The sequence below is a fragment of the Carassius gibelio genome, chromosome B12 (genome assembly GCF_023724105.1).
Source record: "Carassius gibelio isolate Cgi1373 ecotype wild population from Czech Republic chromosome B12, carGib1.2-hapl.c, whole genome shotgun sequence".
NCBI classification, from domain to species: domain Eukaryota; kingdom Metazoa; phylum Chordata; class Actinopteri; order Cypriniformes; family Cyprinidae; genus Carassius; species Carassius gibelio.
The window spans coordinates 10,034,687-10,058,463 of record NC_068407.1 but is presented as its reverse complement, the minus strand read 5'-3'; the positions used below and the strand labels follow the sequence as shown (position 1 = coordinate 10,058,463).

General features: G+C 37.8%; 2 protein-coding genes across 3 annotated transcripts; both read right to left on the bottom strand.

Annotated features, from left to right (window-relative positions):
• Positions 1–1,951: 1,951 nt before the first annotated feature.
• Positions 1,952–7,815, bottom strand: LOC127969416 (myozenin-1-like). Of its 2 annotated transcripts, none has more exons than XM_052571340.1 (6): positions 7,592–7,815; positions 6,270–6,366; positions 3,331–3,500; positions 2,931–3,015; positions 2,678–2,855; positions 1,952–2,562 (listed from the first exon to the last, which is right to left on the bottom strand). In XM_052571340.1, exons 2-6 carry the CDS (start codon positions 6,355–6,357, stop codon positions 2,334–2,336), a joined length of 750 nt encoding a protein of 249 aa, XP_052427300.1. In that variant the 5' UTR covers positions 6,358–6,366; positions 7,592–7,815; the 3' UTR covers positions 1,952–2,333. The 2 variants fall into 2 exon arrangements, with proteins under 2 accessions (XP_052427300.1, XP_052427299.1); XM_052571339.1 differs by having other exon boundaries at positions 7,647–7,814.
• A 3,465-nt stretch (positions 7,816–11,280) lies between these two features.
• LOC127969554 (synaptopodin 2-like protein) lies at positions 11,281–23,319 on the bottom strand. Its single transcript, XM_052571606.1, has 4 exons — positions 23,029–23,319; positions 19,121–19,272; positions 18,313–19,034; positions 11,281–14,436 (listed from the first exon to the last, which is right to left on the bottom strand). The coding sequence occupies exons 1-4, from the start codon at positions 23,128–23,130 to the stop codon at positions 11,816–11,818; spliced, it is 3,597 nt and encodes a 1,198-aa protein (XP_052427566.1). The 5' UTR covers positions 23,131–23,319; the 3' UTR covers positions 11,281–11,815.
• Positions 23,320–23,777: the final 458 nt, after the last annotated feature.

Below are 23,777 nucleotides of genomic sequence, written 5' to 3'. Positions count from 1 at the left end.
CTGGAAAAAACCGGTGTCTCAAAACTCACAGGCATGGGCAGCAATTTTGTAGCAATTCATAGCTGTGTTCTGAGTCAGCTAAACTGGTGCTCTTGAATACTGCATATGCATATGTGATGCCCAGAAATGCTGTCTAATAGATCCACTGCACTTATGAAATGAATTTAAAAGGATAGTTCACTCAAAAATGTAAATTCTTTCATTATTTACTCATGTTGTTCCAAACCAGTTTGACTTTTATTCTTCTGTGGAAACAATAGAAGATGTCACCATTCACTCTCATTGGATCTTTTTCCATACAGACTGTCATTCTGCCGAACGTCTCCCTTTGTGTTCCACAGAAGAAAGAAAGTCACAGGAGTCTGAAGCAACATGAGGTTTCATGAATCACTGATTAGAGAATATTCAGTTTTAGTTTAGATTAACTGTCCTTTTAATCACTTAAATGCAACCACAAAACTTAATCAATATTTACCATGTGCTGTCCACTTCAAAACTGCAGAATATAATTTGAGATCTATCAACACACATGATCATATCTATTGACAAAATAAAAGCTTAAAATATAAATAAAAAGCTCAAATTTGAACTTTAACATCATGCAACAATTACTTAACATGCATTAAAAGGTACAAAACTGCCACATGAAGTATAGCATGTGCACCGCCCATCTGAAATAATGATTCTGCAGCATGACCACGCCAAGTGCAACGTTTTTATAAATATGCCTGAAAATGGACATTATGTTCTGGATTGTCCCAGTTCCGAGCATCCTTGACTTAAGACAGTTAGACGCATCCGCACGCGCTTATCTTAAGCATTTTCCCCATCACATTACATACACATCTGGAATGCAAGCTTGCTGGAATTCATCAAGTTACACTTATACAGAATAGATGTTTACATGTTCAGATTTGCACATATATGCTATTCCACTCTTGGAGAGCACCGATAATTAAGTTTAAAGAGTACTCACTCACCTTACTGTTCGCACGCAGATGCAGACAGTCTCGCGTCCTGTCCGAGCTCAACTCAACCCGGGAGAAATCTTGACCGCGAATTCCCAAATTTCCACCAGCGCCATCCAGCGCCGCAGCAAATATATGAAGATCTCGCGATAACTAGGTTCACTACATATACAGTTCTCGCGATAACGGGTTTCCCTTCAGCTTGAGGACCGATTTGCTACCATCTGTTGGAGCTTGTTGGTACTGTACGTCAGAATGCCATTACGTAACCGGTTTTGGTTTTGTGTAGAGAGGCGTGAATTCTGAATAAAGCATCTTAGCGTGTTCGCAGTCTAACATTGTGTAATAATCACACAAACAGCAAACAAAAGAGTAGCTGATGGTCTATAACTGGCACTTTCCACGAACTGAGTAGACGTTGGTCTTAAAACCTTAAAAAACAGTACATTTTGTACATTTTCAGCAAAGTATCAGTCGAAGGACATGCTTATTAACTTTGAGAGAAAAAAAAAAGATATTTGTCCACCTCTGGACAAGTTAAACATACAATAAAGTTAAAGATATATCTTCTGTTTTACTACTTAATGCAATTATTATTATTCCAAGCAATTGCTGCACATTTAGCCTAAACTAAGCTATCACTAATTTATTATTATATTATTTAAAAAGTAAAATACAGTAGAAAATGAGAAAGAAAGACCCAAATGATAGCACAATCAAACGTCATAATTGTTTTAATTATTATTATTAAATTAGGCTTACTTTTCATGCTTTGGTGATTTTAGCTCAAATTTATTTCATATAAATAAATGTATTTTTGTATTTGTTTGTTTTTTGAGTAAAGTAACATAATTTGAACTCTATTTGTGGAAAAATCCAATTCTTAAGAATTTAAGGGCCAGCTGCTGAACAATGATGAAAAATGTTATTAGTAGACTACACAGACAGATTGCTTCCTTATATAAGAAACCAGACCATTTTCTGTTTAGGGATAATTGTTTATTTTAGTGCTTGATCATTTTTTGCCTATTATTTAGATCTGTATGTGTGTATATTTCTGTCATAAATACCAGTGCAGTTAATTAGGCATATAATGTGTCTGGTAACATATGAACTAGCTAATCACAACATGCAGTGATGGGTTTCCAAAGAAAACAGCACACAAAACAATGGGAGAAAGGGCAAAGATGATTCTATTCTCTTGCGAATATGAATCAGTCATAGTTTTGGGGGGTGAGTGCATAAGGTCCCTTTTTGCTGGTCTGTGTATGTGTACCTGGCCTTCATGTTAGATTATGTATGTTGTTTTTTGTGTATTTATACATGTCTGTGTTGTTTTTATATGATGGGCACTGGGCAGGTTTCTTAGAGGTCATCAGTCTCTCCATCAAATGGGATGTTTTCCATCTCCATGTGGATGTGGCTGTGCTCCTCATTGCACGTCCAGCCGATCGGAGTGCGGTTGAAAGAAGGCCGACAGCAAATGTTATACTGCAACACAGACACTGGCTGCGGCTCCTCATCCTTGATCTCTGGTTGCTCAAAGGTGACAAGACGAGATGCCTTCTCAAGTCCTCCAAAGGGTAGAGCAGTTCTTTTGGACATAATGAACAAGAAGATGATCAGGTAAAGAGCGACTGAGTAGCTTCTGTGTAATATTTTATTTTCTTTTTTTTTTGCTCATAAATTTAATAAAATTATATTAGTACCTGTTGAAACTCTTGTACTTGGGAAGCTCCTTGTGAACTTGGGGCCCCGGCATTTTCAACTTCATGGTTTCTTTAAGTTCCTCATCATCTTTCATAGCACGTTCCCATGGTGATACATATGTTCTTACATACTCACGCTGTCTCTTTTCCTTCTCTGCCTCAGCATTTACTTCCTCTGCTATAGAAGAACAGAAAAAAAAACCTTTCCATGCTGTAATAAATATTGCATAAACTCATCCAAGGTGAGATTTACCTTGAGGTGGCTCTGGATTGGGAGAGGGTTCAGGTGGAGCAGTCATTTCACATCCCAGAGAAGGAGCCAGATTCTGAAGGTTTAGCTACAGAAGATCATTCTATTATGCTGTGAACTGTTTGTTTAACCTTGTTTAAACTTGTTTGCAGGGTATTTCAAGAAAATGTTAATTTTCTTTCTTCTCAACAATTCTCTCAAAAATTTCTCACAACTCAAATCACTACTTCTTTTATTTATATAAAAAGCAGCCATGCAATAAAGTACTATGGTGTTCATTATTCCAAAACAAATCCTTTCAGCTTTTGACAAGACCCTTTAGCTATGTGTTGGATCCTAAATCACACTATAAACCTCTATTTCCTGTCAAAGCTTTTGCTTTTCTCATGCCTCTTTTGCTGACCAGGTTCTCATCACTGACGATGAATTTCTCCACCCTCTCCTGTCTCATCTTGAACATTTTGGAGCCCTTGTTCTTCATGAGGGACAGCTCCTCCAACATCACTTCTTTAGGGGCTTTGATTTTGGTCCCCAAGTCCAGTTCAGCAGCTTCAGCATCCTCATCTTGCTGGTCTGGTCAAGATAAGTGTTTTTGGGAAGGAAAAAGGACTAGTCAATCAGAATGAACACAATTCCATTTCAAAGTCATTCAAATGACTTTGAAATATAGATAGAATGGGCAGCACTAAACATTTCCTAGACTCTAAAAGCAGTTTTAGTTTTTTTTAGAGGTCTTATCTATTATATATAGAAGCCTTGTACTCTTTCAGTTTAATTATATTCCTTCTCAACTTTAATATCAGCTATTAAACCTGGAGTCAAGCCACATCTGACACCAAAGAGAAGGATGCTGTGCTGAGCACTGCTTGCATTACCTTGTTAATCAGATCCTTGGCCCAGCTTCCGCAGTATGTGTGTGAGAGTGTGTGTTTGTGGGTGAGCTTTGGGAATTGTGAAAAAATAAAGAACAAAGCAGTATGCACATTCAGACACTTTGAATCTTTTTTATAAGTTATACAGAGCAAATTGAGGGCCATGGTTAAGCTTTTAACAGCTGTGCAAATATTCAGACAAACAGCAGTGTTGTTTTCAAATAAATAGTTCAATAATCAAAAACTAAATATTGACAAGTGACACATTATTGTTAGTTACTTAAACCTCCATTTGGAGTCGAAGAGAAATCAACTTGTGTGTCTCAGAGCAACACAATAATCAATGAATGAGTCTTGTAAAACAATATGGTTTAATGAATGATTCAGTCACATAAAGACAGTGACTGCATCTCAGAAGGTATTACTTTTGAACAAGCAATTACTTTGTGACCATTAAAAAGTATATTCTATGTAGTATAAATAGTATGGAATAAGGTGTGGGGGATATACTGGTAGACACAATTAACCAGTAGAAATATATCCACTGGTAAAGATTTTTTTACTACCCTTTTGAAAAAAACTGCATATGCTGGTTAGGTATGTTTTGAAGAATGGCTGCTGGTTTGAGCTGATTTAAACTGGTACTTAGCTGGTGGTGTGCTCGTTTGAGCTGGTTTAAACTGGTCCTTAGCAGGTCATGTGCTGGTCCTAAGCTGATCCTAAGCAACTAGTTCCTGGATCTTAGGACAAGTACTTGACCAGCTTAAACCAGCTTTAACCAGCTCCAACCAGCAGCCATGCTTCAAAACACACCTAACCCGCTTATGCTTATCCCCATCAGGATATCATCTCTATCAGTTACACACTCACGTGTACATGAAAGCTTATCGTTTGCACACATTTTTAAACAATGCAATTTAAAAACGTGACTTTAAACCATTGAAATGTAATCAGAAGTGAAAGAGATCTTATTTTGCTATATGTGCACACTGAGTTTCTGAGCACTGTCATGAGTTATTTTACCTCTTTATTTGCTTTGAATAGTTAAAAACGCAAACTTCTATGTGTCAGAATGCCCATCTTTGCAAGTATAATTTAGGTCTTAAGTGAAAGTAAACAGCTGAGAATGAAAACACGTGTGTAACAGCATATTGGATCTGGCAACTCTTAAAGTGACAGCAGTATAATATTCCTGCTTTGTGTCATTCATCTTAATCAAACAACAAAAGAGAATATTCGGATGTTTCTAACACCTTTGTTTGCCTATATAGTAGATATCTAGGGATATACGGACACAAGTGTGTTTTAAATCTGTGCAATGAATGATTCAATGACTCATTCATGAAACGTGTCACCAACTACAGGTGCATCAATGTAAGCCTCAGAAAGAGTATATTACTAAAAGAATAGCATATCTAGTCTAGATTGCACAAACATGGATGAGTGGAGTGATACAAACAATAAAAATCACATTTGAAGACTGGAATTAAGTGTTTGTATAAACACATTATGAAAAACAGTGTATATTTGTCCCAATATGTGTATGCGTGACAATCTGCTGAGACAGACTGAAATGAAATTATTTAAAGTTAAGCGGCTTGAAATCTCTGCTGAACAGCTCTTCATATTGGCAATAATTTTGCTGTTAATTTATCTGGCTCTGAATCGCAAACCGCAAGAATGTTGTTCTGTAAACAAACTGCCCATTAGGAGCACACTGCCAAGCAGATGAAGTGGGAGAAACTAGTTCACTAAACATGCCTTAACACAAAGACAAATGAATACACGGCACCTAATAACTGAGCTGCTCATTAGAAGAGAGCTGTGAAGACAGGGTTTGAAAATGTCTTTGAGATTTTGCTCTCTTTGGCAGAATAATTGGCCAGCAGACTTACCGCTCATTACACTGGTCTTCATATGACCGAGGTATCAAAGCTGCAATGTGTAATTGCATTGCAACAGCTCCTCAAACTGTGGTAATTGATAGCCCATGACTCTGAGTCCGACACAAACAAGAACATTATAACATGCTGGTACACTTCAAATGTGAAATTTCTTTGAATCTAATGACAGTGCATTAAAAAACAATTCAAACTGTGACTATTCTTAGAAGCTGAGACCCAGACTCTCATTAAAGTCGGTTGCAATATGTGTTTATGCAAAGTGTGTATATTCTTTCTTTCTGAGCCTCTGCTTCAACATACAGTACCAATCAGTTAAATGTTCCTTAGTGGGGATTTACACTTCCGAGAAAGTTATCGAAAGCCTGGAGGTTGTTTGGCATTTCTGGCTCTGGCTCTTTATGTTGACATCGGACACTAGTGAGGGCTTTGGTAATTACGTGTGACATTTACAACACTCATCTGGTCATCACAGAATATCACAAGTGAGCGTTCTTCCAGTGTTATGTCCCTGCTGCGTGGATTTTCACTACAAATGTGTATGTGTGGCACAAAGAGACACCACTGACCATGTTGTGAGATGTTTGAGAAGTCTGTGATGATTTTTGAAGGCTTCTTCCTCTTGTTGGTTGGAGCAGGTGTTCCAGAGACAGGCATTGCTGCAATCTGAGGGAGGAAATTAAATCTGAAATAAACCGGTTGGGGAAGATGGGGGAAAATGGCAGGTGCATTTACTGTCAAATTGTATATAGGTTTGAGTTTTACATGATCATGCATGACCCAAAATAATATTGAAGAAAATCAGAACGATAAAATAAAAGGGTAACACTAGCCAAGAATATATGAAAAGCATCTGATATAATTTTTAATCATTTATATTTAATAAAAATGTAATAAAATTAAGAACACTATTTCTCAATGAATTCAAATGATTATTACATTAAATTATTTTAAAAAGACCGGCCAACAGCGTGCCACAAGGGGTCTTCTACACCAATTCTGAGGGGCTTAATTTACCCCAGGAGTCTCACTTTACATTTTTTGCTTTAAGAAGAAAGAAAGAAAGAAAGAAAGAAAGAAAGAAAGAAAGAAAGCTCTCCTCTTTTTAGGATTAGTATTTTTTATAAATATTAGACTTTTTATTTTGTGTAATTTTATTTTTGTCTATTTTTTATATCTGAATTATTCAGATTAAGTAAAACTAGGAAGACATAAACAACAACAGTTTTTAATTAATTATTTTTTTTCTAGTATGACATTCTATACCTGATGAATGTTTTTGCCTGAATATTTAAAGTGTCCAATTAATTCTGATAATGTATTCTTAAATTACAGTCAATTAGTAAAACTTTAAATTCCAGATACAGACACCAGTCTCTTGTTGCAAAGAGGGGTATTTTTGTTTTAGCACACTAAATAAATCCACCGTGTTCAACTGGTCAGCAAATTCCTCAAATGTCCTGCTGAAGCGTTGCGATGGTAAGCCTTAAGTAGTTTGAACAGCATATTAAACAGATTTCTGAGGAGCTGTGAGAAAACATTTCTGCATTTGAACTTCCAAAAATAAAAGTAAATAAATAAATAATAATAATAATTCCATAAGGACCTCAACATTTCACAATGACATACATACATTTACATAGGAAAAAGTGAATGTTATGTATGTGTGTTTCTGTATAATTAGATTAGCATTTGTATGTTTATGTGAAGAAGATCCAGCACTATGTCAGTGTTTATAAGATCTGTGTGATTTATGATATGCAGCTAGCTGCGGCTCTATCCAAGAACAACATATATTTTTACAGTTTGCAAACAATAAATCATTTCGACATACTCTAACCCCTCAGTACCAGCCTGCCCAAATTAAGAGCTCATTATAATATTTTATCACCTGTATTTCCCCTTGTGCAATCAGGACAGCCAAACAGCACAATGATCCCTCTTACCTGTGACCAAAGAATCAGTGTTTCAGAAAACAAATCAAATCACGGTTTGAATCAAAGGTTCCCAGGAGAACTGTTGAGGTTATTCCTGTTACTTAGGGCTGGCTAGGATTCCACCAACTACTGCTCTCTTCTACATCCCAGGAAGAGTGAAATCCTAGCAGCGTTTGGGACAGGAGGTCTTTGGGGAGTGCGGAGGGGGTGTAGTTCAGTGTACAGACAGCACAGGGACAGACCGAGCTGATGGTGAGGAGATACTTTTCTTGCAGATATTTTTGGTCTAAATATAGAGCATGGAAGAGCAAGATGTTTCCAGAGAGGACTTGTAAAAAGATGTATTAAGTCCCTATTCTTATTTCAGTCACTTATTTTTTGATATTGTGTATTGTCATTTTTTTTCTTTTTACTGAATATTGAATTCAGTTCATTATCATGAACTAAACTATTCTTAAACATTGCACTTTCAACTTATTTTGAAAACACTTTTTTGCATTTAACATCAAAGCTTATTTAAATTTGTGTGAATAATGTTCTAGTTATGAATGCAATATTTCATTAACATTGCAGCCACTCATTGGTGACCCTGGAGCACAAGAATATTTGTAGCAATACCCAACAACATATTGTATGGGTCAAAATTGTCGATTTTACTTTTATGCCAAAAATCATTAGGATATTAAGTGAAACTCATGTTCCATGAAGATATTTTGTAAATTTTACAGTATATGAAAATTAGATTTTTGATTAGAAATGTGCACTGCAGAGGACTTAATTTAACTTTAAACTTTAAATTTAACTTTAACTTTATGACTGCTTATAATGTTTACTTTGTCGATACCTTTATTGTAGTATTGTTTACACTTTCTGTTTTGATTTGGAATAATGGTTAAAATCATACCCTTTTATTCTGTATTCATAATGGATTATGTTTTCGGGTTCCCACTTTGAGAAGCACACTCGGGTAATGATGTATTTGACAGACATCCAGAATGAAGACATATTGCACCTGAAGATGAGTCGAAGTTATTTACAGTTTGCACTTTACAAATTTAGAGTCTGGACAGTAAACTTTAATTTGGTACACAGAGAGTGTCTTCCACACTCATTTCCATGTCAAACTGAAAATAAGACAGTGTACCTCTTTTAAAGAAGAGCATGTCAACAGAACTTTCTTGTTACAACGTATCACAAATCACTGTGTCAGCAAATGTGTTTTCTTTCTGGTATTTAGTCTCAAACGGGACAGAGACGCTGAGAGGAGCACCTGCAGTACTGGTCATCACCAGCAGGGCGTCTGAAGGGTGAAAGAATGAGGCTCACGACGGAAACACAGACTTGTAGCTAAAGTTAGCACCTGATATGTGACATATGATCGTGGGGTACGCTATAGACCAGAGGGTCAGAAGGCAGTTCACCTTATGAGCGGAGGTAAGATTACACTGCCAAAGCTAATCTGTGTAAAGTTGTTCACAACAATACTGCCTCTAAGAACCCACCTCATAAAAATACGGTTCTTTTTACATGATAAATATACATAAAGTTAATATAAACATAAAAGTATTACTTGCTCTGCGCACTCTTTTGGAAATTGTATAAGTTAGAACAAGCCTTTTATTCAGTGGGGTTAACTCGAACTACTTCATTTTTAATATCGTCCAACAGCGCCACTCAGGGGGTATTGAGATTACTGCAGTTCTTTCAGCATAGAAGAAACTAAATATATTACTTAAAACAGTGAACATGGCCATTATATGATGGTCGTGTATATATATATATATATATATGTATATATATATATATATATATATATATATATATATATATATATATATATATATATATATATATATATATATATATACATATATATATATATATATATCAGTAGATTATTCTAGCCTATACCTGAGAGCTCCTAAATCACCACAACAAAAGAGAAAATAGAACACAAACATCAGCAGCTGTCATTTCTAAATTTATTTTAATTGCTCTACATTAACTCATACAGTAGGAATTCGTTCACATAATCCCAGTCCCTGAACCCAAGAATTCAGTCATCCATTACTTTCCATTTTCTCACATTCACATTGTACATATATTTCCAACTTAAACTTTCCATTTTCTCACATTTGCATTGTACACATATTTCCGACTTAAACTTCAAATAACACAAAGCACTAAGTGTAGTTGTTTGAATATAATTACAGTGTATTCAGAATATTTAACGCAAACGTAACACATTTACTAAAGAATTAAAGCTTTAAAAATGCTTTTTAGAAGCATGACATACATTCTGACAAACCGATTAGTACAAACAGTACAAAATTTAAATTTTAGTGTATAACACTATCTAACTGCCCCAAAAAATGAAAAAGGCACTTTCCTTTCCTTTATTGTTTCTTTTAAATTGTATATCAGTTTTATATCTTGCTTCATAACTCCCATAGCCATACCTTCCACTTTCTACTTGACAACAAGGTACATTATAGCTTTACATCCGATCAACCTTCTTATCCTTAGTAGAGAAATGGTACCCACCATTTGATGTTATTTCATCCCACCAAGGCCATTGGGTATTTTCTCATAAAAAGCAATGCAAGAAAAGTTCAGCTAGGCATGTACAATTTCACAAATGCAGTTGAATAGCTCACACAGGTTATTGAAATGAATGTCATACCTGTTTGTCAAAAGCATCATTCACAATGAGAGCAAGCACCAGGGAAAGTGGTCAGGTGTCACATTTGCATAATATGTCATAAAGATAAAGCAGCGCTTTCAGAATTTGTCATCTAGTGTATTTTTTCAGCTGTCGTGTGAAAAAGCCCCAGCACAATTCACATGCCTTTCTAAATGCTCAGTCAAAACCTTGGCATACGCAGCATTATGATAACAAAATGAGCACATGCATCAAGCATCCATACTGAACCTCAGCAAACAAGAAGCAAAGGCTTTTGTGCAACGCTCTACACAAACACAGGCCTGCAGTCCAAACTCAAGATGTTTAGAGAGATAAAGGGTGGATAACATCACAAGTAAAGGGCATGGCAGAGGCCAGAAGAGATAGCAATTGAAGACCAAGAGTAGAGCGGGTGGTTTGTACCATCTCTCCACTTGAAGATTTTTCTTTTTTTTTCATTTCAGGCCACTGTCACATTCTTTGTACACTTATTTCATCTCTCTATCACTGAGACTTTAATAGAACTCGGGCAAATCCGTATCTTAGAACATCCTATACCACTTTTACACAAATATTAATTGATTCTGTGCTCCATTATCTTCTGTCACAGATTAATTCTGTAATATACATACATACATACATACATACATACATACATACATATATATATATATATATATATATATATATATATATATATATATATATATATATATATATATATATATTTATATATATATATATATATATATATATATATAAATATATATATATATTTATATATTTATATATATATATATATAAATATATATATATATTTATATATATATATATATATATATATATATATATATATATATAAATATATATATATATATATATATATATATATATATATATATATATATATATATATATATATATATATATATATTTATATATATATATATATATATATATATATATATATTTTACTTACCCTTTATCACTCCATCCTTATGGCCCCAAGTGAAAAAAAATAACAACACAATCAATTATTATCACTTATCTTCCTTGTGGCCCCAGCACATAATGTCAAAACTAATTATTGTTAGACATGATTGCCATTATTTGATTTAGTTGCTCTCACAAGTAGTGACTTTGCAATTCTGTCTGTGGGTTAAACATGTTCATGTGGGTTAAACATGTTCATTTGGTGTAAAATAAATGGGATGAGAACTGAAGTAGAAACATGAATCAAAGTTGTGTGAAAATTACATAAGTATCTCAACGTTCTGATGAAACTGAATAATACATATACAGATATATGCATACTCTATTTTAAAATAACTGTGTACTTGTATGAAGTGACTGAAAATAATGAACATGCAAAAAAATACATCTTTGACTGATGTTTTTTTGTCATATTACTGTAGACTAAAAATGTATTTAGCAGAACAGAGCTCAAGCACTCTTGTAACTCTTGCCCAGGGTGGTAATTACTGTCAGTGGACTCTCAGTAATGTATGGAGCCGGGCCTCCACACATTCGGTTGCAGACCCATGCTTGATGTACTGAAGCGGGGTCTGGGTACCCGTAGGTTCTGGATGCTCCCAGACCCTGAGGATCGCACACCGGCAGACAGGGGACTCAGCTCAGGGGCGCTCTTAAACTGCTTGGCTTCTTGGAATGGGGTGTAGGCCTGCCCAGGACTGGATTGTGGGATGTGCAATGAATTGGGCACAGGGGCAGTGGATATTTTGGGGAGAGCAGGCAGGGCTGCTGTCGGGGCAGGAGGTGGTGGTGAGAATGGTGCTGCAGGTCTTGGAGCAACAGGAGGCGGAGAAGTGACATTACTGTGCCACATCGGCTCACCGAGAGTTGTGGCAGAGCGGGGAACGATTACAGTAGGTGTCAGAGATGTGGGTGCAGACATGGGAGTAGGTGTTGAGAAACGTTTGATTTCATACACGCGGCTTGCTTTGACAGGAACTTGCTTCGGTGCGTTAAGGGAATTACCTGTCAAGCCAACACCATTCTGCTGCTGCTGATAAGTGGCAGTGTTTTGAGGCACTCCACCTCCATAACTGAACAAAGATGAGTTGAGCTGGTATGGCTGCCTACTCACAAAGTCAAGAGCCTTTATACCCTGTTTGTGTTGGCCAGGCACTGTTTTAACCCCAACTTTAGCTGCATCATTAACCTTGGTACCACGCTGGGCCACTGGAGGACAAGAAGGTGACAGCAGTGGATTATAATTAATGGGTGGTGGGGCTCGGATGTTTGGAGAGTATTTCCACTGAGCTGGGAGGGAGGGTGTAGGAGAAGGATCACGAGGATGCGCTGGAGATTTGGGCTGTTTATCCACCACGTATCGGTCCATGCGACTCTGTCTGCGTGCAAACAGCTCCGCACCTTTACCTTGCATCTGGGCCATCTCAGGAGCTGGATGAGCTGGTTTAGGAGCCACTGCTGGTGGCATCTTGTATCTCTGTGCCTGCATGAAATTGCAAGCCTCTGCACCCAGGTTGAGAAAATCTTCTTCAGGGCCAGACTCAAACCCAGCCTCTGCACCCAAACGGGACCTGTCATCCAAGTTCTGCACCAGAGACAGTAGCTCAGGATTGTAAGATGGAGCCTTCTTCTCCTCTTTAGCAGTGAACATTGGTTTCTTGGATCCACTACGACGAGCCTCCTGCAGGATGCCTGTGCGGCCAGCAGGGACTGAGACCCGCTGCTCTCGAGAAGAGATCCCATCAGTGGAGTTAGAGAGAGAATACTGCTGGGCAACTGGTGCATTTGGTGTTTCTGGAGTAGTGGATGCAACAGAGATGTATGGGTTGAAGGAGACTCTGTGTGCTGGGGAAGATTGCACATTTGGTGTAGTAGGAGCAAAGGCATGGACAGATGCAGGGGCAGGGGAATTGGGAAAACCTGGGGCATTTGTGAGCGGGGGAGAGAAAGGCTGTGTTGGCATATGAACTGGTGGAGGTGGCTGATATTGAGCAGAAACCGCATGATGGTATGGAGGACTGAGTGGCATTGCCTGTGTTTGGGGAGAAGAGTACGGTTGAGCCATACCAGAAGGGGAACTCAAAGATGGTACGTGAGAAGATGTTGGAGAAAAAGTTGCTGAGGTGCTGGAATAGGTTGGGGAGTAGAGTGGAGCATTTGAAGGGGGAGGAGAAAATGGACCTGAAGTGATTGAGGATGGAGAGATTACAGAGGAAGGACCATTGTAGGTGGCTGGTCTAGCAGGGATATACAATGATGTTGTAGAAATAGCTTTCTTCCCCTCCGAGCCAGCAGGGGAGAAGGAAACTGGGATATTTGCCACAGACACAGCCTGAGCCTGTGATCCAACCTTTTTGGAAAGGCTGGGCCTGAAGACTACTGGAGCAGTTGCTGCACGATGGCTGACACAGCCAGGGGCAAATGGCCTGGCAGTTCTGTTGTGCACTGAGCTGGGAGCCGATAAGTCTGCTTGCTCTGGTAATGCTCCTGCCATGGATGGCATAGGCGTCTGGCCTGGCGAGGACAACACAACGCTTGTCCTGCTCACTACCAAAGGTTCCCCGTTTACCATACTGGTACTATGAGATGTTACGGGTGTGACTGGAGTAACTGGGGTATATGTCAGGCTTGAGTCTGCCTGACGCTGTGGCATGGAAAAAGCAGTGGGTGTAACCAGGTTTGACGTATGTTCTTCTGCTCTTTTCCTCTGTTGTTCAAAAAGCTGGGCTCCTTTACCTGAAGTGGCGTTTAGGCCTGGGCTAATCTCTGCATCTCTGTCGGGCACAACACACGCTGAAGTTCTCTTGTCTAGAAAGTCCAGGTAACCACTATCCCAGGTAGGGTCTGGTGCAGCAGAAAAACCGTCCTCGTCAAGCTCAGATTCACTCCCAGGAAACAGGCTTTCGTCCTCGGTTTCTCCCTCTGTGTTACTATAGCTTTCTCCGTCTACACTTCCAAAGCAGGTGAGAGTATACTTCTTGGCACGCTGGCGTCGCTTTTTGAACATAAGCACACCTTTAGAATGAGGGTTAGGAGCATCTGTCAAGAGCGAAGCAATGGTTCTGCATTTGGAACGGGCCTCCTTCACCTGCTTATCTTGTGAACTCTCACCTCTGTGTAGCTCTACGGAAAGAAGGATAATGTGTATATCAATCAGCGAGAAATACTTTCAAGGTCATTACATAAACCAGTAATATTAGTTGTAATATCACATTTTAAATCACTTAAACATAATGATGACACAAATTTATTATGTATATCAAGTTTATTAATACTGCTTTTTAAAATGAGAATCACTGGATGCCAATTGTTTTCTATTCTGCATTACGGAATGAACAGGCCTGTTAGCAGGCCTCGAATGAACAAATCTATAAAGTGACACCTATGACTTTTATATAACAGTGCCATTGGTGATGAATGGGCAACATCAAACATAAAGTCACATCAAATCAAGCTGGCATTGTAATGATTGGAACACATTTTCTAGTTGAATCAGAATAGCTCTGATATTAGACACTATAATGCAATGAGTTAGATGCTGAAATGTCTGGCACCAACATGCTCATGGTAAATCACTGAGCTCATTCTTCTCTACAAATAGCCCATCACATTCTAACAGCTTGAGCAAGTAAACCCTGGGGGTCCAGGATCTATATTAAAAGACAGGGTAACGGAATCGGATATTTCTATAAAACAAACCAGAACTAAAAATTAAAACCTCAAGAGTACAGCATTTTTGCTAAGATTTTCTCTTTCTAATCTGGATGACCTCAAAACATCCTCAACATTGGATCAAATCATGAAGCATAAAATTCTAAATATTCTCATTAATAAAATCTCCAAACGATGATATACATTAAATGTGCTTTTGATTATAATTATCTGTCCAGACTTCTATTTATCTAGTCATGACAAAAAACAGAGGTTAACCCTTAGCAAAAAAACGTAGAAATGTATAGTTTAGTTTTCAATAAATCAAAAATACAAGTAAAACAAACTTACACAAACACATATCAAACACCTTTCTCATTTTAACCACAGTTTTGGATCATTTAGACAGAAAACAAGCCCCCTATCTCTCTGAAGCTCTACAGAAGCTATCAGGACTCTACCTGCATAGATGTGTCCTTCATGTTCAACTTCTCCAGGCAATGTGAAACTCCTCATGTTGTTCAGCATAAAAACTGTATTCCCAAGCCAGCCTTACTGGCAGGACACACACAAACACATCAATGGAGCACAGCCAACAATACTTGGGTGATCTGCCCACATTGGTACGAAATCAACCAGTCCATAGCCTGAGGTCAGGCCTTTTAAAGACCCTTTGTCTAACCACAAGACCCTGTCACAGGCCCAAAGAAACCCCATTATGTCATTCAAGCTATTTTGGTCAGTGAACAGAGCTAAAGGACATTTCCCACCTGTTTGGGCACACCTCTGCCTCTTCCTGGATAGGCTAGCTTAAGCTGAGCGTCATATGGGATCACGCTGGCATCTCCAACCACACCACAATGACTTTAAACCTACTTTGACTCTGAAGCAAGTACTGCCAATCAGACTCTTTGAGACTTTGGAGGCAACATTTGACTAAAGGTCAACCTCTTTATCATGATTGAACAGTATTAAACATTCAATTATATCTCTTGCTTTTTTACTTCAAATACCCCATTTTGACAAGTATCAGCCAGTTACCACAGTTGTGGCACACTGAAATATTTCCTCCGCATTTTTCTGAGAGACAGATATATAATATCAGCTGCTGATCGGAACATTCGCTATATTTTGTACTGTGCTCTTTCGCCCTCCCACTGTGCTGTCACAATAACAGGTGTGCACACTTTGTCTTCTCTTCTTACCAGGGCTGTCTGAATGCCCTGGCTTATTCTGTAATTTCACCACTAACAGTGACAGAGAAGAGCAGCTGTCATGGACCCTTATCCTAAATGTCTATAGCCTCAGTGGGACGCACATGAGAGAATTCACAAACAAGAGTTCTAGAAGTCCAGAATTCCCAATGGAGATACAGAATTAAACACAGAAATTTGTTTATTTACACGATCCTCAAAATGTCCCGTCAGTCTTTGAAAGCAAAGTTACCTTCAAACTGACTGTCAGCTGGGTGTCATAAGTTGAGGAGAAAGCCTTCCCAAATGCTTTCAAGAGGGGAATTAACACCCCATCAGCTACAGACACAAGATACATTGTTTGACTCCTAAGAAGTTTCCAATATGTGTTCATCTTGCTATAAGAAGGAATGTGAACTCCTAATCCTCATCATAACATTAACTACATCACACTGACACCTGTGTGTATCTCATATTTAAGGTCAGATTGTTATTAACCTTTGAGAAGGATAAGCTTTCAGATCATTTCATAGTGACTCAAGCCATATGGTACTGAGTAAAAATCAGCAGTTTTCTTCAGTACAAATAGATATGAATAAATCAATCAAGTTGCAGAACCACCTACAACCGAAGTAACAGAAGTACATATCATTCTAAAATGTAGGGTCTTCAAATATATACAAAGTGGGGCCTTGGAATCAAAAAGATTGAGAAACTATCGATATATGTCATAAAGGGGAGATAAACTACATGTAAAGAATATGTTTGTGTAACAAATGGAGATCATTATTGGCTCTTAAAATCATATTATTAGCACAGACTCAACCGTTTAAATGGAGAGAATGAAATATCACTGACACTGGACAGCAACTGGACATGCCTTTCCCAGCATGCAACAGTGGTCTGTGTTATAGTTGTAGTTGAGTCAAGGGACAAATTTAGTCTTTTGCTCACTTGAGTCCAGCCCCTTCCCCTGCCCAATTAAACCCTGAGCAGGGGGACATGAGAAACCCCCATCACCAAAATTTACACGAGCTCCATTTCAAATCCCAAACTACATGCGTATGATTATTTCCCATTGAAACATATCCTGTTCTTAGGCTCTGTGCTTACCAATGAAGCAATATGTATGTTTAACTACAATTTGTCATAAGGACAACCAGATATTAATGATTCTAACATTCAAATTCCACGAGTCTTAAAAACGCAAAATTTACTGTATTTCAAGATGAACATAACTGCATATATTATATAAAATATATCAATATTTTCAGTCAGTTCATTCTGTTAATAATTTGTCAGACTGATTGAAATGGAACTTTGGTGTTTGTGATTAATTTTAAACGATTAATTAAAAAAGCCGCTGCATATGAGTCATTTGTTTATGAATGAAACTACTCTGGTCATGTTTGTTTTTCTGTTCAACCCATGAACACAGATCACTCATTTGTACCATAATTCTAAACTTGCGAACTATGGCGAATCAAGTGATTATTTCAACATCAAATGCAATTGCTTTGCACTTACTTTGTGACCAGACTTATTCATAATTAAAAAAAAACGTGTGTGCCCTTACTCAATAAAATCCATTTTAAGGGTCAACACACAGTATGCAGAAATTAATAGACTGACTTCTGCCTTAATTTCATCAAATATCACTGAACCACACTCCTTCCTGACACAGAAGATTGACTTTTATCAAGTGGATGTCCAAAGGTTAAATTTAACACAGTCCAGAAATAATGTATGAGGTAATGACAGAAAGAGATATAGGTTCAGAAATGCTGAGCTTATCTTTATCTTTATACACTAATTTAAGTTTTTCGCATCCAAAATAAAAGTTTTGTTTATATAATAAATGTGTGTGTACTGTGTATATTTATTATGTAATAAATATGATAGGTAAAAATTGATAGCCTGAATTCACTGTAAGTCGCTTTGGATAAAAGCGTCTGCAAAATGCATAAATTTAATTTACATTTTTTTTATTATGTATATATAGACACACACATACTGTATATATTTTGAAAATATTTATGTATATATTTATATTGATATAATTTATATTATATATAAATATATTTTATATATAAAAATAAAATATTTTTTTCAAAAATGACTTTTGTGCTATTCGAAAAAAATTATTGGTACTCACTAGCTTGCTTAGCCTTGTCCATATACGTTACTGTGAGTTCTTCATCAACTGGGTTGTCCACAGGGCCCACCATGGGTACCATCTGTCTGTGAGACGCAAGCATGAGAGCCTCTTTTGCCCGCTCTGGAGAAACAAGTGGAGGTGGGATAGTGGGGGGCTCCTGGAAGCCACTGTCCACTTCAGCAGCTCCTGATGGACTTTGGTCAGAATTCTCAGAGGAATTTTCAGCTTGGTGCGACCATTCAGCCTGTGGGTGCTGGTAGACCACCTCTCTGCGGGCCACCCCAGGCATAACGCACTGTTGCTGGGTCCCCATTCCCTCTAGATCAGATACAGACCAGCTCTGTGCTTGAGGGTACGTGCAGACATCCTGGGCGCTCTCATAGCCGCTCATTTCTGAAGTCTCCTCCTCTTGGGGTGAGGCTTGGCCAGGACTCTTGGCAGGAGAGCTACTGGGGCTTCGTCGTCTCTGTCTACGCTGCCTCTCTTGTGCCGCCACATCTGCATCACTGTCTGTCTCACCGTAGTAAGCCTCGCTTTCTGGAGGGGACGTTAGCCACTCGAGGCCACCGGTGGGGGACATGAGCGACGCTCTGTTGACACTGGACATTTTGGAGGTAAGTGGAGGCGACAGGGCTCTCAAGGCTGCCTGGTACTCCTTATCAATACGCGGGGAGAGGGCCCGACCCAGGAGCACCACTGACTGATATGCAGCTGGGGCCCTGAATGGAAAGCAGAGTGATTATCTTTAGTATAAATTTTATAGCATGACTAACAACTCCTCGTGATAATGATGTCTCAGTCTGACCTTTTAATTCGCAGATGGAGGGTTCCTCTGCCACTATCAATCAGATTCATAGCCTCAGCATGGGATAGTGTTCCACAGGATACATCATTAACTGACACCAGCTCATCAGTCTCTCTGAGCCCAGCCCTGCAGGCTTTACTGCGCTTTCTCACCTTCAACAGCAGGGGGAGACAACTTCAGCACAAACTTTGTGTCCATGAGTTGCAGTGAGAGAAGATTAATAAATAGCTTATTTTTTACCTTATTTAAATGTGCAAGGCTTTCTGTGTCACCCGCTTCGAGTTATTTTTAACTGTAAAAAAACTACAGTATGCTGCTTGATATTGTCGTTATTATAAACAGTTATTTACTGTATTTACTGTACTGTTTTTTTTTACTGTAGTTCTTCTAGTTTAGTATTTAGTAATGAATCGTAAGGGGGAAAAAAGTCTATTCCCACATTGTAAAATAAGGTGGATATAAAGCACACATATTTCTAGCTATGATTTATTTGTTTATTAAGATTGCATCGCCTGTGAATATCAGTTTAGTTAAGTATAGTAACCCGTTAGTATGAGTCAAATTCATTGTGTGGGAATTTAAGCTTATCACACTCTGGTTCACTCTTTATACTGTTACTTATAAGTCAATGGGTTATCTGTATTTCCGAGTGGCAAGTGATGGTCTCACGTCACAGTTGTGGACTTTCCAGTGCTGGACTATATTATCACCCAAAAATGAAATCGTTGTCATTATATACTCACCCTCATGTCATTCCAAACCCATAAGACATTCGGTCATCTTTGAAACACAAATCAAGATATTTTTGATGAAATCTCAGAGCGTTCTGACCCTGCATAGACAGCAACAGAACTAACACGTTCAAGGCCCAAAAACGTAGTAAAGACACTGTTTAAATAATTCATTTGAAATCAGTGATTCAACCATAATGTTATGAAGCCACAAGAATCTAAAAAAATAAAAAAATAAAGACTATTCAACAATTTCTTCTCTTCCGTGTCAGTTTTTGATGTGTATTTACGTCATTTCCATGACACAAAAAAGAATTCTCATACTGTAGCTTCATGAAATTACATTTGAAGCACTGATGTCACAGACTATTTAACAATGCCTTTACTACATGTCTTGGCCTTGAACGTGTCAGTTGTGTTGCAGTCTATGCACGGTCAGAAAGATCTCGGATTTCATCAAAAATACCTGAATTTGTGCTCCTAAGATGAACGAAAGTTTTTGGTGAGTAATTAATGATGGAATTGTCATTTTTGGGTGCTCACCACTAGAGGTGTTTCACTCGTTAATACATTGAATTTGTGAATCATTATATGTACTCACTAAACTTCAAAGCAATAATGTATCTGAACGCTATGATTCAGAAGCATATAGCTCTTGGTATAAGCTAATTATAAAAAATTGTTTTTTTTTTTAACAAGTCGGTTAAATGAAAGATTCAATCACTCACAAAATGACCAAAGACACACAAGACTGAACTTATTCAAAATCTATTTTTGTATGTATTTAATTTTTTATTTTTTGCCTTGAAACACATCACATACACGTTCAAAGAATAATATATTCATATCATATATTAAATTAAATTGTTCTGAATAAGCATAAAATCAACTGGGATCCTGTTAACTGTGATTCAAATAAGTTCAGTGTCAGATTAAAGATTTGTTAGGCCTCATCCTGTTGGTTTTGAGTGGGGATGAAGAGGGATGAAGCTAAAGTATGTTTAAAGAGAGTCACTATGGCTTTATGCCCATCTTCAAATACCATCTCCTTTAGAGTACAGCCTTTTTGAGGTCATCTGTCAAATATGAGAGCGCTGTTCCGACACTCACTTCACCAACACTTCACCAAGCTTAAAGTCTGGCCGCATTCCTGTCTTTGTCCAAAGGCACTTTATAAATGAACTGTTCTAAGGGACTGGAATAATGTTTTCACTAGCCCAAAGCATAGATTTATATTCCCTTAAATATGTCTAAAGGGATTATCTTAGCTCAGAGCAGCTCAGACTATTTTGTCTTATGTAACATCTCATTTTTAAAACTTTTTGTATGTGCAGGTTGTAGACAAAAATAATGCTATGAAGACCATTAAAAACAGCAAGTGGTGTTAATTTGCTTTTCCATGAACACTGGTAACACAAATTTGTAGATGGAAGAAAATAGATGAAAGCCGGTCCCATTCACCTTCTTTTTATTGACGATCAAATGGTCTGAGAATGCAAATAGGGCGAACAACATGTGCAGCTAGTACCAGGGCAGCTGTTGCCTCTTGGCAGACCTGAACCGGGGCATGTCATGAATTCACCATGTGTTGTCCACAAAGCCTAAATAAAGTGCTCAGCTATTGTAAAGAGTCAGTTGTCACTAAGTCCCAATAGATTTATCTTAAAACTGCATGTTTTTGAGAAGTGGACTGTCTAATTTAGTACTAATATAGTAAATGAAGTCAATGTGTATTGTGTCAGATAGCAAAGGACTGAATGGAAGTATGAATGCATTTACATTATAAATACTATAAAAACAGGTATTATGAGGACGTGCTGTACGTCTTCAGGCATTTTCAAAACATTGCCAGTGCATTTTGCTTGCTGAGCAAGTGTCACTGAGGTCGTTCTAGATGTCAGGATTAGAAGAAGCTATCAGAGAGCCCTGTGGATCAGAATAGCTCAATTAAAAAAAGAGATGGTCATGGAAAAAAAGGCCACACCACAAATGGAAACAGATGAAAGTCTGCTGAGGTGACCTTGAAAGGAAAGACGAGGGGAAACTCCCTGCTGCTGGACAAACATTTTTTTCCAAGCAAAAATATATTTCTCTGAATAAAAAAGTCCGGCCCATCTCTCTGTGATGGATATCTTTTCCTTCAGAACATGGAAAGAGTAGAGCAGACCGTCTCTGGCATTGCTCACCACTCCAAAATAGCCCTTAGATCAGGGAAAATGCATTGCACACAGTTGTCACTTAACAAATGGGGCATACTGTGCTTATAAGTAGACACTGTGGCTGTGATTCTACTCAGTCCTGAAATAACATCCTCATTTATACAGAACTGTGTGAGAATGCTTCTTTGAAATATCTGGATTCCAGAGGACGCTGAACAAAAGCTGTCAATTAGATAAGAGTGAAGAGATGCACTGTGAAGCCTAGCAGGTTTATCTATATAGAGCAGTAATGCTTGCCAAATAGCTCTTGAACAGCATTTATCAACAGATAAAATAAGGGCTCTCTGGCCTGTAGTTGAATTTTGACTTGACAGTATTATCTTATTAATGTTTGCCCTTATTAAATATGAGATAAGTAGGTGCTATATTTTAACTACAAAAAAAAACATGCAATAATACTATAATTAAAAGGCCCCCAAAGTGATATATGACAAACCCATTTTTACACATGCTAGAATGTGCCATTTGAGTCTTTAACAGGAAATGTCTATATAAACTATACTCTTGATGGCTTATCAACTGTTACATTCCTCACTGACACGTGTTCAACAAACATATCTGCTCAGCTAGGTCAGACCAGGCCCACAATAAATACAATAGACACTGACAAATTTGATTAATATATTAATTAAAAAAGTAATAAGAATAAAATAAGTAATAAAAAAGTAAAGAAAATGTATATTTTACATAAACTATTTATAAGTTAAATTTAAAATCGAAAATAATTGTTCATATTAGACGATGTGATTTTACAAATTAGATATTTGCATGACAAGTAAATTATATAAACTACATTAGAATATATTTACATATACAATTATATTATTTATTTGTAAAATCACAAAATCACATAATGTAAAATATGTACTCATATTGCTCAAGTCGGAATAATTTAATTTGGAAATTTAATTCATTAAAATAAAGAGACCCATGATTCACCATCTAACTGTCCCCTTACCTTTGCCACTTGGAGGGGTTTCTGGTGCTCAGCTCCTCCTTGTAATCGGAAACCCCACGGTGCACCTCCTGACAGGGTCACCACTACCTCTTCTGCGACCATTTTTATTTGGTGGTTTCTGTGTCTCTCGTAATGTTTCTTGGTTCTTAGATTCTTTCAATAGTATTGTCCCATCCCTGGATGTTCAGTCCTCCTCCGTGGCCCACTCTGCCTGCAGTCAGTTCTGAGAGGTGGGCGCAGACACACACCCCATGGACCATGAGCATGTGGTGTGGGGAGCGCAAAAGGGGGCGGGAGGAAGCGAGAACGCCTCTATCTCTCTATTCATTGGAATGCTGGGTTGGCGGGAGGGGGTGCGCCGTCTAGATCCAGGACCTCCTTCCTTCGTCCAGCTGGCCACACTTGTCCTGTCAATCCACTGCCACATCCAAAGGATGCTGATAGACCCTCTAAAAATAAATACCCCAGCAGCCCCACTAGCTTTATCTATGAATGCCCTCAAAATGTGAAGGGAGCTGTTAGAGGAGATAATTTGGGAGTCAGATAACACTAGAACATATTGCAAATTAAAATGCTCATTAGGCATTATAAATAAATGTTTAGCAAACTGGTTATTCCTGTGGGATTCATCAGCTAAATAATAATGGGGACTTGCTCATGTGAAACTAGAAATAATGTTGCTCGACCAAAGATGTTTGTATGAAAATAATTTGTTGTAATCAGCTATGCTTTCATTTAGTATTTAGATA

Bases quoted from the DNA above. Each gene is read 5' to 3' on its own strand.
- LOC127969416 (XM_052571340.1), bottom strand. From the start codon at position 6,357: ATGCCTGTCTCTGGAACACCTGCTCCAACCAACAAGAGGAAGAAGCCT. The intron at 3,501-6,269 runs GTCAGTGGTGTC...TATCTTGACCAG, and splicing joins CTCAAACATCTCACAACATG to ACCAGCAAGATGAGGATGCT. The intron at 2,856-2,930 runs GTAAATCTCACC...GTTCTTCTATAG, and splicing joins CAATCCAGAGCCACCTCAAG to CAGAGGAAGTAAATGCTGAG.
- LOC127969554 (XM_052571606.1), bottom strand. From the start codon at position 23,130: ATGGTCGCAGAAGAGGTAGTGGTGACCCTGTCAGGAGGTGCACCGTGG. The intron at 19,273-23,028 runs GTAAGGGGACAG...CTGCTGTTGAAG, and splicing joins AACCCCTCCAAGTGGCAAAG to GTGAGAAAGCGCAGTAAAGC. The intron at 14,437-18,312 runs GTGAGTACCAAT...TTCTTTCCGTAG, and splicing joins GGACAAGGCTAAGCAAGCTA to AGCTACACAGAGGTGAGAGT.